This window comes from Tupaia chinensis, unplaced genomic scaffold, assembly GCF_000334495.1.
Source record: "Tupaia chinensis unplaced genomic scaffold, TupChi_1.0 Scaffold000001_1, whole genome shotgun sequence".
Lineage (NCBI taxonomy): Eukaryota > Metazoa > Chordata > Mammalia > Scandentia > Tupaiidae > Tupaia > Tupaia belangeri.
This window is the reverse complement of record NW_006159427.1, coordinates 6154442-6170929: the sequence shown is the minus strand read 5'-3', so window position 1 is coordinate 6170929 and position 16488 is coordinate 6154442. Positions and strand designations below refer to the sequence as shown.

General features: G+C 40.3%; 1 protein-coding gene across 1 annotated transcript in view; it reads left to right on the top strand.

The window, feature by feature from the left end:
- Positions 1 to 16488, top strand: part of MPP7 (MAGUK p55 scaffold protein 7) — a 217424-nt gene that overhangs the window by 115497 nt on the left and 85439 nt on the right. Inside the window, exons 5-10 of the mRNA XM_027770169.1 lie at positions 2382 to 2513; positions 9456 to 9537; positions 10319 to 10404; positions 12249 to 12323; positions 12551 to 12747; positions 13237 to 13301. Of these exons, the coding sequence (XP_027625970.1) occupies positions 2382 to 2513; positions 9456 to 9537; positions 10319 to 10404; positions 12249 to 12323; positions 12551 to 12747; positions 13237 to 13301 (637 nt within the window). The remainder of the gene's footprint in view (positions 1 to 2381; positions 2514 to 9455; positions 9538 to 10318; positions 10405 to 12248; positions 12324 to 12550; positions 12748 to 13236; positions 13302 to 16488) is intronic.

Sequence of the window (16488 nt, the reverse complement as noted above, 5' to 3'; positions counted from 1 at the left end):
TAAAGAACTCTTACACACCGAGAACAAAAAGATGCAATAAAAATTTACCAGAACCTTGAAGAGCCATCTGTCCAAAGACGATATACAGATGTCCAACAGACATAAAAATCTCTAACTCCCTTTAGCTATGAGAAGAGTCAAAGTTTCTGTTACAGAAGGTAACACTGCCTGCTCAGGGTGGCATGGTGGGTGAAGAAGCTGTGGAATAGCCCGGTGTTGGAATGCTGTACGTCACTGAGAAATGAATGGCCCGTATCGCCAGTAACATTGTGGATCAATCTCACTAACTTAGTATTGAGGGAAATGAATACACAGTTAGATTCCTATTTATATCATTTTAAAATACAAGCAAGGCTGCCTCCTTTGGGGGGTATAGAGGACATGACGACTATGAAGGAGCTTACGCAAGGGCTTCTGGGTGCGTTTAATGCCATCCTCCTTGTGCGGGCTGTGTTTATAAGTGCATGTTCCTTTTGGGAAATGTATTATCCTGTACACTTAAGATTTGTCCTTTTGGTTTACATGTTATAGTCAATAAAAAAAAAAAGTTTAATTAAAAACGTAGACATCTCGGGGCAAGTAGGTGGCATGGTGGTTAAGGCGCTGGACTTTCACATGGTTGACCGTGGTTCAAGTCCTGGATGTGGCAGCTTGTTTTCTCATTTTCTTTCTCCCTCCCTTATTCTCTCCCTCTCTCTCATCTCTCTGGTGAGCACATATGCCCTATAGCAAGTTTAAAAAACAATTATACATAAAACTAAATAGATAAATAAATTTTACAAATAGGCATCTTCCTAGTAGCTGGCAGATATTAAACATAAAAATGCACCCACATTTACAAGTTGTGAACATGTGTGACAGCAGAGAACAAGGTGCAAGGGAAAGAAGTAGCAGAGGGGTCTGGGTTTATGTTGGCTGTTTCAGCCAGGCCTCCACGAGGAAGTTACTGGAGTAAGGAGGAGAGTAGTTAGGTTGGAGAAGTTTGCGGGACTTTAAGACAGGCTGAAGCGTTTGGTCTTCATTCTGAGATCAATGGGTAGCTTTAGAAGGGGTCTTAGCAACTCAGTTGATGTGTTAAGGTTAAAATACAATCACAGTGAATGATGGATTTGAAAATGGGTGGCAGGTGCAAGCAGCAGAATCATCCAAAGCCTGTTGAATGCTCTCGGCCAAAAATGACCGCATCCGTGACCTAGACCAGGGGTCTGCCTGCTTTTTATGTAAACAGTGTCTGTTCCGACTGTGGAATTTTGTGTCATAGCATGACATAGGCCATAGACAGTATGTGAATGAACAATTGTGGCTGTGTTCCAGTAAAGCTTTATTTATAAAAACAGGCGTTATAGTTTGACAATCTCTGATGTAGAGAGAAGAAAATGCCAGTTAGATATATTTTGGAGGTAGATCTAATAGGATTTGAACCAGATGTTGGGAGTATAGGTGAGGAGAGATTTCAAGGATGATTTCTAGGCTTTTAGCTTGAATAAGTAATGATAGTGGTGTTGCTGTTTGGGGAACAAGTTCACTGAACATCTGTAACTCAATCTGAAATAGTGAGCAGCGACTTGTCAAGGTTCCACTGGTTTTCTCATCTTTCTGGACTACAAATACTTTTATTTTTAAATATGCATGCTAGCCACACAAAAATGAGAAGACAACAGAAGAGTTGTATTCATCAGTTATGTGTCTTCTGCTCATAGAAAATAATAGTAGGAAATAAAAAAATGTATAATATTCTCAGACTTTTTCTAGGGTTTTTGCTATAAGTTGCATGTGCTCACTGGAAAGAGACAGAGAGAGAGGAAAAGTAATAAATCACTCCCCAGTGGAGATGGCCATGCTGCATTCCCTTCGCCTCCATTCTCCTCTTCGGATTTTGTACACACACACACACACACCACACACACACACGTACCTGGTGTGGTTTTGAAAAAGCTGCCAGGTCGGGGACTCGCACCTTAGTTGTCTGTGTAGTAGTCCAGCACCTTAACCACCACACCACCTGCTGGTCCCTCAGACCATTTTTTAGCTCATTGACAATGTATCCGTACCCTAATCCTCTCCCTCCCTATAAAAGTAACACCCTCCCCCTTGTCTCCAGTAGCCACTCGCATAAGGATAAGCCAGAGAATACGCAGTCAGGGAAGGTTTCCTGCGATCTCCGCCATGGATCCCCGCCATGCACTGATGGTGCTGGGAGGGAAGCGGCTGAGGAGAGCTCCTGCCACTCCCCTCCCTCTGTTTGTACGTGGCACCCTTTCCAGCAGTGGCCTTCGTGCCATCATGTCAGAGTCATCACACTACTTTGAAATTCTTTATAGGCTGGTGCGTTTGGAATTTTCTATGTGAGGTCTTTAAAAATCAACCTTTGGCTATTGCAGGCTTTGCTCTCTGTACATGATACAGTGGCTCAGAAGAATTACGATCCTGTCCTGCCCCCGATGCCCGAAGAGATTGACGAGGAGGAAGACTCAGTGAAAATCATCCGACTGGTTAAAAACAGAGAACCACTGGTGGGTTTTGGTCAACATTTTGTGCTCAGATCTGAGTAGACACGATAAAGCCAATCTGATGGTTGTAGACTACTTACTTTTCTCTTTAAAATACGCTTCCTCTGTGTCCTTAAATTTTAAAGTAAATAGTACACCCATATATAGTGATGTAGAAAAATGAAGTGAAGTCAATTAAATGGCAGGCATTCTATTGGTTTTAAATAGAAGTAATTTGAAAACGTGGCCTGTTGGTATTTATGAAAGAAAGCTTAATGTGCACTGAGTGTGGCTGATCTGAGATTACATGGTGCAAATTGGGGAAAAATAAACTTTTGGCTCTTGTAGAAAGCTGATTTATTTTAAAGTAATGAGAGAGTAATCAGGTGTCTGATATGTCAGAATGTAAATAGAATCACTTATTTTAGCAACAGAATTTATATGATGTTGAAATGCACCCAAGGGGTCTGCAGTAGAGGGAATAATGCCCGCCTGCCCCGATAGATGTCATATTCCGATCCTCAGAACCTGTGAATGTGACAAAAGTGACATTTCACAGATGTGGCGGGATGGCAGGATTATCCTGGATTATCCAGTAGCTCAGTGTCATCGCAAGAGTTCTTGTAAAAGTGAAAGAGGGAGACAGTAGGGCCTGAGTCAGCAAAGGAGAAGAGGTGATAGAGTGAGGTGTCCATGAGCATGGGATGCAGGAATCTTTAGAAATCAGAAAAGGTGAGGGGCATGTTCTCCCTGAGGGCCCAGGAAGGAAGCAGCTCTGCTGACCCTTTGGTTTCATTCAGCTCTTTGAGACCCATTTTGGCTTTCTGACCTCCAGAACTATACGGCAAATTTGTATGATTTTAAGCCACTAAATCTGTGGTCTTCTGTTAAATCAGCAGTAGGAAATAATACAGGGCCTATTTACATTTCTTATGAAGCTACATTCTACAGTACATTAACTAAATTTCATAATCTAGCCGTTGATTTTATTTATTTATTAATTTAGACTTTTACCACAGGATGCGTGTGCTCACCAGAGAAAGAGAGAGAAGGAAAGAGAGAAATCACCCACCAGTGGGGACAACCATACCACAGTCCCTTTCTTCTATTCTCCTCTTAGGATTTTGGGCACACACGTGGACACATTTGGTGTGTTTTACAGGCGGCTGGGACTTGGACTTGAACCTCAGAGTTGGCCCTGTGAAATCCAGCCGCCTTAACCACCACATCACCTGCTGGCCCTATCAGTTTATTTTATTTTTGTTTTATTTCAGTTATTTACTTGTTATAGGACGTGTGTGCTTACTGGAGAGACAGAGGAACAGAAAACGACATATCACCCTTTCAGGAGGATGGTCACGCCACAGTTCCCTTCTTCGTTCTCCTCTTAAAATTTTGGGCACGCATGCACATGCACCCAGTATAAGTTTCAAGTCACAAGGTCTGGGACTCAAACCGTGATCACCTATGTCGGGGTCCAGCAACGTAACCGTTATGCCATCTGCATGTCCCCATTAGTTGATTTTGAATGTGCTGTGCCCATTTATTCTAATTAGTACATCTTTGTCTTTTTAAAGCAAATAGCAGTTGATAATACAGTAGTTGCTAGGTCCTGTGTCAGATACTATCCATACATTTAGTCTTCACAGTTGACAGATACCATTTTTGTTATTATAGTTTAGAAAACCAATATTCAAAGAAGTAAAGGACCAGGCCCAAAGTATCACTACTAGTGGTCTAAGATCCAAACATAGCTTGTTATCTTCAAAAAATGGGAGCCAGCTCTCCCAACCACTACACGATGGGCAGCCCCTGAAATATTTTTCATTTCGATGAATTCACTCTCAAGAAGCTGACTGATAAACTGACCATACTAAGGAGCCCAGTTATCCATTAGTAATCATTTATTTTATCAATGACTTAATGACTGCACTACAGGGTTGGCCCAGGGTAGATTTTGTTCTCTTTTTTTTTAGATTTTTGCTATAGGGTGCATGTACTCGCTGGAGAGACAGAGAGACAGAAAGTGAGAAATCACCCCCCAGAGGGGATGGCCACTCCACAATGCCTTCTCTTCCATTCTCCTTTTGGGATTTTGGGCATGCACATGCTCCTGGCATGATTTCCAAGTAGCTGGGTTCAGGACTTGAACCATGATCGACTATGTGGGAGTCCAGCAATGTGACTGTTACATCATCTGCTGGTCCCCCAGGTTAGATTTTTATTATTGGGTTGTCGGAAAAGTCATGACATCTTTTTCTTCATGACTTTCATGATGATCCAATAATTGCTAATTCTCTAAAATGGCTCATAAAAGGGGACTGCTACGACTGAAGTTTCATGATTTCCTTAAATCAACATTTTACCTCCCATTAAACTGCCAGTATTGTAAAGTCTCCTTAAGTGGGTAGCACAGTCAATTTTAGATTAAACCATTGAAATATGTGTTTTTAAACTGTGGTCTACTAGATGCTCGCATTGAAAATATCTAAGATACTTTTTACAATTGAGATTTTCAGGCTCCACCAAAACTTACTGATTTATATTTTTTGTGATAGAGCCCAGAAATCTGCATTATAAAGAAGCACCTCAGGTCATTTGTATAACCTGAGAACCATTGTCAAAAAAATATCAAGATAACTCCTGTAAAACACTGAAAATTTAGCATCAAAGTCCACTCACTAATAGAATTTATTTTCCTTATTTTTAAAAAATTTGCTATAGGTACATACATCACCAGAGAAAGATGGAGACAGAGACAGAGACAGAGAGAGAGAGAGAGAGAGGGAGGGAGGGAGGGAGGGAGGGAGGAGAGAAGAGAGAGACCTCCAGGTCCCGGACTTGAACTATGGTCAGCCATGTGGGAGTCCAGCGCCTCAACCACCACGCCATCTGCTGGCCTCGAATTTATTTTTCTTAAGCTTGTCCACATAAAAATTCTCTGGAAGAAAACAAATCTGAATTGCATCAAATTTACAAAAGAGGGAAGCTAGCTTTGTTTCTGGTATCCTGAACAGTGTTTATTTTTGTTTGTTTGTTTGTTTTGTTTTGTTTTGTTGTGTTTTCATTTCTACCATCAAACTATCACCCTTTTTCCTTCTCTTGCTGAAAACCTAATGGTCTGCGTTCACTCCAGCTGGTGCGGCTATTCCAGGCGCCTACTGCCCACTTAGGTCCCCCAGTGCAAGCTTGGCATTTGTGCCACCACACTCTACCTGGGTCTAATAAACAAAAGTACATCCTGAACGAACGCTGATAGCCTGCCCCTTGGTTGCCAAGTCTGACCATCTACTTGATAGGATGTTATTTCATCCTGGCTTCCCTCACCTTGCCAATTTCTGTCTTGTTTTTGGACTCATTCATTCCCCTACAGATACCTGACTCTTTGTCTTCTGTGGGTGTGTTTCTTATGTTTTCACATTTTGTTTTAGTAGACTTGTGGCTTCTCCAGTGACCTCCCCCAATTGATAGATATCATTTGACAAATGTTAAATGACAAGTTTGTTAAAAATATTTTCTACTTTTCTGGATAATGAATTTTTTTTTTTTTTTTTTTTTTTTGTTTTTGCTATAGGGTACGTGTGCTCGCCAGAAAGACAGAGAGAGAGACAGAGACAGAAAACGAGAAATCACCCCCCAGGGGGGATGACCACGCCCCAATCCCTTCTCCTCCATTCTCCTCTCGGGATCTTGGGCACACATGCACATGCGCCTGGCATTGACTTTAAGCCACCAGGTCCAGTACTCGAACTGTGGTCGACTACATGGGAGTCCAGCGACATAGCCATTATGCTAACTGCTGGTCCCTGGATAATGTATTTTATAAACTTTTAAGTTTATTTACCCAATAGTCTTACTTTACCCTTACAATAATTGTCAAACTACAGACAATATACTGATTATACATTTGTATGAGAATTGATTGCCTTAGACATGTCCTGACCTATGATGTGTCTGATCTTAGACAAATGATAACCATTCGGGATTTATTTTTTCATCTATGAAATATAAATTAATGTAAATTAGGTTACTAGACTCTTCTGCCATTAGGCATTCTTTGGTGGGGAAAATTTGAGACATAGTGATAGTAAAATGAAAGCTGATATGGTCAAAGTAATTAGTTGTATTGAGAATATTACATTTCTGGGAACCAGCAGTTAGTGTAATGGCTATGTCGCTGGACTCCCACGTAGTCGACCGCGGTTCGCGTCTCGGACCCCGTGGCTTAAATCTCACGCCGGGCGCGTGTGCGTGCGTGCCCAAGATCCCGAGAGGAGAATGGAGGAGAAGGGATTGAGGCGTGACCATCCCCCCTGGGGGGTGATTTCTCGCTTTCTGTCTCTATGTCTCTGTCTGTCTGGCGAGCGCACGCGCCCTATAGCGAAAACCTCTCCAAAAAAAAAAAAGTTAAATTAAAAAAAAAAATTACATTTCTGGCCATTTTGGTTATAATTTAGTTGCTTAAATAATTGCAGAAGATAACAGCAATTGATGGACGTAATATTTATGACCTTGGAGAAATGCTCCTCAAGTCTTTCACCTTGAGTGCATTCATAGGTGATGAAAAATGCCACAAATATTATTCCTATCATTTAGTTATTGATTTTTACCGTTATTAGGTCTATACCTGATAACTGTCATATATAGGGTCTACTTACGACAAATGGATTTCTACTTCTGGTGTATTTTTTCTATGCAAGAGTGTGTCATGGCTTTTCTGACAACTCAGTATACTATTTATGTATGCATTCTTTAGTGATATAAATTTGCTTATTGACAAACTTGAGGAAAATTCCACATTTCTTTGTGGTGAACTCTGTAACCACCTAAAGTATACCTAATTCCAGGAGTCTGATGCAGTGTAGAATGGCTTTTCTTAACCTGTGCCTCTCCTCTCTCCTCCCTTTTTTATGTCTTGTCTTATCTTGCATGTCATTCCTTCCTTTCCTCTTCTATTCTTTCATTTCTTTAAATCTTTTCTGAGAGACAGAAAAGATAAGACCTTGACAGGTCTTACCACACCACAGTGCTCCCCTAGCCTCCCACATGGCGCCAGCATCGGCCAGAGGTGCCCTGCCACTTGGCCGGCACCTGGTGCCAATGCCAGTTTCTTGGAAAAGAAGTCATAAAAAGGCTTTTATTTGTTTATTACCTGATTGATTGCTAGAGGGTGTTTACTTCCCAATGAGAGACAGGGTACTGGGGGAGTAAAGGGGGAAAAAGGCACCCCCCAATGGGGCATGATCATACTGCAGTCCCTTTTCTCCATCTTGTTGTGATTTAGGGCACGCACTCGCATGGACCTGATGTGTTTTTTAAGCCACTGGGCTGGGATTTGAATCATAGTCAGCCAGATGAGATTTGGCCCCCTTAACCACTAGGCCTCATAAAACAGCTTTTAAAACAAGTATTTATTTCCTGTTGCTCTTACAAAGTAGCCTTCAGTTCATTTGCTTTCAGTTATTTGTAGGTGAAAAATTGTATTCTTTTTGAGATCGTTTTCTAATCTATCTCAAAATGTTAGCTCTGTCTGTACAGGAGACAATCCTAGTTTATTAAAATTGAGGTATAACAGATCTTTCTTCCATTCATTTCCCTTAGCCTCAGACAACAAATGTAACTAATTTAAATTCTATTTTTTCTTTTTCTTTACCATTACCATCAAGTTCCTTTACTGTGATACCCTAACACAATAGAAGGATCACCAAACTAACCGTCAGATGACCTGTGTTTTACTTTCCTAACTTATCATACAATATTTTGTCTATGTAGCCATCATTAACCTTCTTCATGGAGTATTGTAAGGATAAAGCAAAATAAGGAAGTGCTTGGGGCTGGCACTTGGGGCTGGCACATGGCCGACCATGGTTCAAGTCCTGGACCTGATGCTTGCTTTCTCACTTTTTCTTTTCTTTTCTTTTCTTTTTATAGAGGTTTTTGCTATAGGGCACGTGCACTCGCCAGAGAGAGACAGAGAGACAGAAAGCGAGAAATCACCCCCCAGGGGGAATGGCCTCACCGTACTCCCTTCTCCTCTATTCTCCTCTCGGGATCTTGGGCATGCATGCACACATGCCCGGCGTGAGTTTTAAGCCACTGGGTCCAGGACACGAACTGCGATCGATTACATGGGAGTCCAGTGACATAGCCATTACGCTAACTGCTGGTCCCTCACTTTCTCTTCTGTGTGTGTGTGTGTGTGTGTGTGTGTGTGTGTCTGGGAATATTAAAAAATAATAATAAAGTTAAATGAAATCTTAAAAAAATAAAAAAATCAAGTGCTTTAAAAATGCTTGAAACAAACAGCACTCGGGGTCAGCCAATGGCATAATGGGTAAGGTGCTGAACTCCCACATGGCTGACCATGGTTGGAGTCTTAAGACTTGGCCGCTTGAAAATCACACTGAGTATATATGCATGTGTGCCCAAAATCCCAATAGGAGAAGGGAGGAGAGGAGATTGTGGTGTGGCCGTTCCCCGCTCTCCCCCCACCAGGGTGCTTTCTCTTTTTTCTTTCCCTTTATCTGTCTCTGTCTCTCCAGTGAGCACATGTGCCCTATGGCAAAAACCTAAAATAAACAAACAGCATTCAAATACAAGATATTCTTACAGGAAGAAACTGTTTTTATTTCCAATTTTAAAGACGTTAAAGGTTTCATAAACATTTAAATTGTGCTGAAATCTTTAGATATGTAGTAGGTTTTTCTCTACCTAGTCACAAGTGTTTGTAAGACAAACAGCAAGATGTCTTTTCCTCCGGCCTTAGTCCTTTAATTCCTTTTATATTGAGTTATTGGAAAAGTTATGATGCATTTTTGCATAGAAAAACGTAGAAAAATACATCATGACTTTTCTGAGGACCCAGTAGCTGTCGTTTTCACTTTCTCACGTTCCCTTTTTGCTTCTCCTCTTCTGCTATCCAGTATGCACATTGATCCACAAATGCCGTTTTTTCCCCTCTTAAAGGGAGCTACTATCAAGAAGGACGAGCACACTGGGGCAATCGTGGTGGCGAGAATCATGAGAGGAGGAGCTGCTGATAGAAGTGGTAAGAGTTGAACTCTTAACGGGATATAGATAAGCCATGTTATTAGGAATTTTGGTTTTTTAATGCAACTTAATCTTTTCCCTCTAATAGAGGGAAGAAAGAGAGAGAGAAAGGTATTTTTTATGGGCTCTTGCTGTGCTGTGATCCTTCCTCCTCAGCCTCTCAACCAGCTAGTACTACAGACACATGCAGTCCTACCCGATGTGTTCAGGTGGCCCAGGAACCAAACCTGGGACTTCACTGTGGCTTCCACACTCCTAGGCGGTGGTGCTACTTGTGCGCCACCATGCCTAAGCCCACGTTGTATTTTGTGACTAACATTTTCATTCCTGTAATTAGGAGGAGGATAATTTTTTGATAAAGCAAAACAAGTAATGAGATATGTTTTTTCTGTTAGTTAAATAAATGATAGATAAATCTATTTGGGCTTAGTGTACATGGGCTTCCATGTACATATATTAAGTCTTGTTTCAGTGTTTTTGATTTTAAAAGTGCTTGTAAAAGCACACAACTTTTAAAATTTATAAAAATTATTTAATCAGATATGAATCATGTGCATTTCTAGACAAAGACAGAGATGTTTTTCTGCCAGTCTTAGGTTTGTCTTTGATTCATTGCTACAGAGGCCTAGAATCTGAAGTCTGAGGAATGGGGAAGTCTCCTTCCCAATTCTTAAATGTATGAAGGGAATCTGACAATACTTTGTTCTGGGAAACATTTGCAAATTACAGTTTCTTCTGTGGGTTACACTGATGGTTTACCACATTTTGTTGTTTCTTAGGTCTTATTCACGTTGGTGATGAACTTAGAGAAGTGAATGGGATACCAGTTGAGGATAAAAGGCCTGAGGAAATAATACAGATTTTGGTAAGCTGTAAATTTATTTCAAAATTTCAGTAATAAAGTTGAAGTATTGTATTTCAGACTTTTTAGACCTGGTTTGAAGCATACAGGATTTGAATTTAGCAGTCCTCAGTTCCCACCTCAGGCCCATAATTTAATCCATACGTGTCCTTAGAAACTACCTGAATCTATTTGTGCCTCAGTGTTTTCATTTACAAAATGAAAATAAGAAGAGGAAAGTATCTGGTCGCAGTACTCTGCGAAGTTCGTCAGGTCATATATGTAGAGGTTAGTACAAAGCCTGTCTCCAAATTTGGTACTTAATGACATCTGTAGTATTGTTGATGCCTAACATCTTTTCCGTAGTCTAAAATACATAAAAGATGGCAGTCAGATATGTTATTAGCAAAAATAAAAAAGCGAGGACTATGCTTTAAAATGATGTGTAACATAACCACCTTTATTTAAGAATGTATCTAATATCAGATGGAAAATTTCAACAGTTTGGAACTGCAGTTACTTTCACACCAACTTGATATTCTCTCATCTTTCTCTCCCTTCTTTGTTTTCCTAATTTTAGATTACTTTTGCCATATGAGGCATGTACTTGCCAGACAGAAACAGAGAGGGAAAGTGAAAAATCATCCCCTCAGGGAATATGGTCACAGTCCCCTCTCCTCTTGGGATTTTGGACACACACGACATGTCCAGCATGATTTTCAAGCTCCCAGATCAAGGGGTCAAACCACAGTGTTACCTGCTGTCTCCACTCACTCCCTTCTTTCTCTTAAATATATGCCAGGTGTTAAATGCTTATATGGAGCCTAGAGTTTAGCAGGAGTAACAAATATTAAGAAATAATTAAATATTGTTATGCTAAAGGCTAAAAAGAGACAGAGTATGACATGAGAGTGTGTTTAAAGAGAATCCTACCCCTGTCTGAGATAGTCGGCAAAGATTCGTGGGTGGTGGCGATTGCTTATTTAGAGAGTCTTTTCATCTTTTAATTGAATTTATTACATTTGGCATTTTACTCACTAAGTAGGATATAATAGATATGAATGTTTTTTCTCGTTTTTTTTTTTTTTTTTTTTTTTTCTGATGGGCACTCAAAAATGAATAAGTGAATCATGTATTTTTTTTAAAGAAGTTTTTGCCTTAGGGCATGTACACTCACTGGAGAGACAGATAGACAGAGGGAAAGTGAGAAATCATCCCCCAGGGGTGATGGCTACACCACAATCCCTTCTCCTCTGTTCTGTTCCTGGGACCTTGGACATGCATGCGCACACGCCCGACATGATTTTGAAGCCATCAGTTCCAGGACTGGAACCACGATTGACCATGTGGGGGTCTAGCAGTGTAACTGCTGTCTCACCTGCTGGCCTGAATCATGTATTTTTAACTGTGTAATGGATAAAAAAATAAAAAAAATAAAAACGCAGTTATTTTTTCTCAAGTAACATGGATGCTGATACTTAAGTGTAATAACCCAAATCTTGTACATGACCTATTTTAATCATTTAATGTTGTGTTATTTGAGGCACTGTGCATACATTGTGTTTTTATGTTGAAATAACTTGTCATGGGTGATAATATATTCATCGATACCTTCAAAGTACACAGGAAGTAAAATTGGTGTAGTGGTTAAGTGTTTTTTTAAAACTTATTTGACAAACTGCAGGGCTTTCTCACATTACAGGAATTTCTACAGAAATCATTTCCTCAGTCTGGCCTATCTACACATAGAAACTCCAAGCTTATAAATTTTCAGATGTATTTAGCTTCCTACCTATCCTCCCCCCCCCCCCTTTTTTTTTTTCCTTGGCTTGACTTTTCTTATAACTCTTTCTTTCTTCCGATACCAGGCTCAGTCTCAGGGAGCAATTACATTTAAGATTATTCCCAGCATCAAAGAGGAGACACCTTCTAAAGAAGGAAAGGTAATCATTACTTAAAAATGTATTTCCGTGTGCCTGTGGTGTGTTGGGAATGGGAAAGGGCACTAACGTCTTTCATCCACTCCATATCTACTTTGTCACAACAAAGTTATTTTAATACTCTAGTGTTTAAATAATTCCTTTTTAAATCTGAGCTAGGGAAATATAGGCCCTTTCAGATTGATTTTTCTCTTTTTTCATTTATTCATCCGAATGAACCTTTCTTCCAGATGTTTATCAAAGCCCTTTTTGACTATGATCCTAATGAGGATAAGGCCATTCCATGTAAGGAAGCCGGGCTTTCTTTCAAAAAGGGAGATATTCTTCAGATTATGAGCCAAGATGATGCAACGTGGTGGCAAGCGAAGCTCGAAGGAGATGCCAACCCCAGAGCAGGCTTGATTCCCTCGAAGCATTTCCAGGAAAGGTGAGCTACTGGTACAATAATACAGGCCTTTCTCCAACTGACCTTTTGTTCTTTACAAAATGTCACTCCCGCCTAGTCGTGATAAAATAAGCTTGAAAACCCTGCTTTCAAATTCCTTCTCCATTGGGTTTGGGTTTCTGTTTTGTCTAACCAAGAATGAATGACAACCAAAAATAACATGACAGTACCAGGTCATCTGAGGGTTTTGTTACGAGGCAAATGGAAAATCGCACATTAATATCTGCAATCACCTTGATGTGCAAGGTGGAAAAAAAGAGCAGTACTTTTGGCAGGAGGGGAGATAATTTATTTACACTCATTTGAAAGCAGAGAAATGATTTCTTTTTTTGAAATTTGAATGAATGGCATTGTGTTCATCCCCCCTCCCCCCGCCATTTGCAGATTTTTCTTAAGACTTCAGTATTCGGTTGTTGTATCAACCTTGGCCCTGTGCTGAAAATTGATAGGCATGTTGACCTTCTTTTCCAGGAGACTGGCTCTCAGACGACCAGAAATAGTAGTTCAGCCCCTGAAAGTGTCCAACAGGAAATCATGTAAGTTTGTCAGTAAGAATGCAGTAACCAAATGCCGCTGTTTATTTCTGACTGTTAAAAGCGGGTGTTCATGGCAGAACGAGGGCTTCTGTTACCTTCAAGGGCTTTTGGGTCATTGTGTCTCAGGAACCAAACAAATAAACATTCTTGGCAGGAGTACTAGTGTGAATCTTCTGGGGGGAAAAAAAGGGAAGGGGAAGTGTCTGGGGTTGTTTATAATAAACCCATGACCAACTCTTTAAGAAAATTACCACTGCTTTTTGATTTCTGAATTTAGGTATTTTATTAAGTGTGACCTGAAGTGCAAATCCTTGACTTCCCTAAACCTGGAATGTTTGGGTATGGCTTTCTTGATCAAGATTGAAGGGAATAACCTGCCACGTTCTTGGGCACAAAAGCATTTGTACCTAAGACCATTGATTTTGTTGTCCTTTTCTCACCCCGAATTGTACTGCCTCTGACCTTTGACCCATCTCTGCACTTATCACCAGACTAGATTTAAAAAAAGAAAAAGGAAAGGAAGGAAAAGGACAATGTAGGATGACTGAAAAGTGTGGTATGGATTTGGGTGCATTTTTTATTTTATTTATTTTGTTTGTTTTGTCATACCATGTATACCCTCACAGCAGAGACACAGAGAGAAGAAAAGTGAGAAATCACCCCCCGGGGTTGGGGGGGGTGGGATGGCCATGCAGAAATCCCGGCTCCTCCATTTTTCTCCTGAGATTTTGGGCACGTATGCACATGTGCTGGACCTGAGTTCCAGACTGCTGGGTCTGTGACTCAAACCATGGTCGCCAGGTAGGACTCCAGTGCTTTAACCACCATGCCATCTGCTGGCCCATGAGTGCATTATTTTTACTGACTATCCTCTTGGCTTTTTTTTCTCTCACCCGTCAACTCCTCAAGTCCCCCTCGCATAGCCGTCCTCCTTTACCTGCCCTGTGTGCACCATGGTTCCAGGTATTCAAAAGGAGAGAAGAGCCTTTTGTTCTCAGCATAGAAACTATGTACTAAAAAGCGAAACGAGCAAACAAATGGCTCTGGAATTTTGCACCAACATCTGTTTTTCGTATTGTTGCACTTTTCACGTCTCCTTTTTTTTCTGTCAGTTTGTAGAAGCCTATAGCCCAGTAATCACATAAGAGAGCCAAGCGACAGTCGAGTATAAATCTCACACGCAAGCAAATGCTGATTCAAAAGCCTGCTTGTTCTTGCTCCATTAAGTCTGGGCAGAAGGGAAAAACACTTGTCATAGAATGCCACATGTATTATGACATCTGAAAACTTAAGGTTTAACGAGAATGTTGCGTAATTTGTAAGCACAAGAACTTACACTGTATTGTTGTTAAGTGTGATGACTCTTCATGGGCCATGCATCCAGCAGACTGGAACTTTGAGAGACTTTGTAATTGGGCCTTATGCATTTCTAATATAGTTAGTGTAGGTGAGGTAAGATGAGCAAATTAGAAAGGAAGCCAGTGTGAGAATACTTGAATCTGAACCCGTGCTCAAATTGATTTGTACCATAGGCAACTTAGAAATTAATAATTTGATAGAATGATAAATTTTTGTTAAAAATTTTTGATAAATGTATGTTTCTTTAAGAAACTGTACACAAGGATAAGCTTTTTTTTTGTAATAGCACATTCAAAATGATTTCTATGTAGGTTTGTGTGAATTTGAGAGGGGTTTGTGTGTGTGTGTGCACAGAAATGTATGTATACATCTTTATGTAGAAGCATCAATTATAATGGAGGCTATCCGTTTTGCATAGTATTTTTGCATTAATACTTCAATATTTGATATTTATTTTGTTTGTTTTGTCATACCATGTATACCCTCACAGCAGAGACACAGAGAGAAGAAAAGTGAGAAATCACCCCCCGGGGTTGGGGGGGGTGGGATGGCCATGCAGAAATCCCGGCTCCTCCATTTTTCTCCTGAGATTTTGGGCACGTATGCACATGTGCTGGACCTGAGTTCCAGACTGCTGGGTCTGTGACTCAAACCATGGTCGCCAGGTAGGACTCCAGTGCTTTAACCACCATGCCATCTGCTGGCCCATGAGTGCATTATTTTTACTGACTATCCTCTTGGCTTTTTTTTCTCTCACCCGTCAACTCCTCAAGTCCCCCTCGCATAGCCGTCCTCCTTTACCTGCCCTGTGTGCACCATGGTTCCAGGTATTCAAAAGGAGAGAAGAGCCTTTTGTTCTCAGCATAGAAACTATGTACTAAAAAGCGAAACGAGCAAACAAATGGCTCTGGAATTTTGCACCAACATCTGTTTTTCGTATTGTTGCACTTTTCACGTCTCCTGTTTTTTCTGTCAGTTTGTAGAAGCCTATAGCCCAGTAATCACATAAGAGAGCCAAGCGACAGTCGAGTATAAATCTCACACGCAAGCAAATGCTGATTCAAAAGCCTGCTTGTTCTTGCTCCATTAAGTCTGGGCAGAAGGGAAAAACACTTGTCATAGAATGCCACATGTATTATGACATCTGAAAACTTAAGGTTTAACGAGAATGTTGCGTAATTTGTAAGCACAAGAACTTACACTGTATTGTTGTTAAGTGTGATGACTCTTCATGGGCCATGCATCCAGCAGACTGGAACTTTGAGAGACTTTGTAATTGGGCCTTATGCATTTCTAATATAGTTAGTGTAGGTGAGGTAAGATGAGCAAATTAGAAAGGAAGCCAGTGTGAGAATACTTGAATCTGAACCCGTGCTCAAATTGATTTGTACCATAGGCAACTTAGAAATTAATAATTTGATAGAATGATAAATTTTTGTTAAAAATTTTTGATAAATGTATGTTTCTTTAAGAAACTGTACACAAGGATAAGCTTTTTTTTTGTAATAGCACATTCAAAATGATTTCTATGTAGGTTTGTGTGAATTTGAGAGGGGTTTGTGTGTGTGTGTGCACAGAAATGTATGTATACATCTTTATGTAGAAGCATCAATTATAATGGAGGCTATCCGTTTTGCATAGTATTTTTGCATTAATACTTCAATATTTGAAAATACGAAATATTTATTCCAGAATTTATCCTTACTGAAATGTCCTCATTTTACTTCTCCCCCCCCGCCTCTTGAAGAATGCCATGAAGAATATTTATTAATCCCTCTCCTCCTTCTCTTTCTTCCTCTCTCTTTTCAAAGTTGACTTAGATTCACTG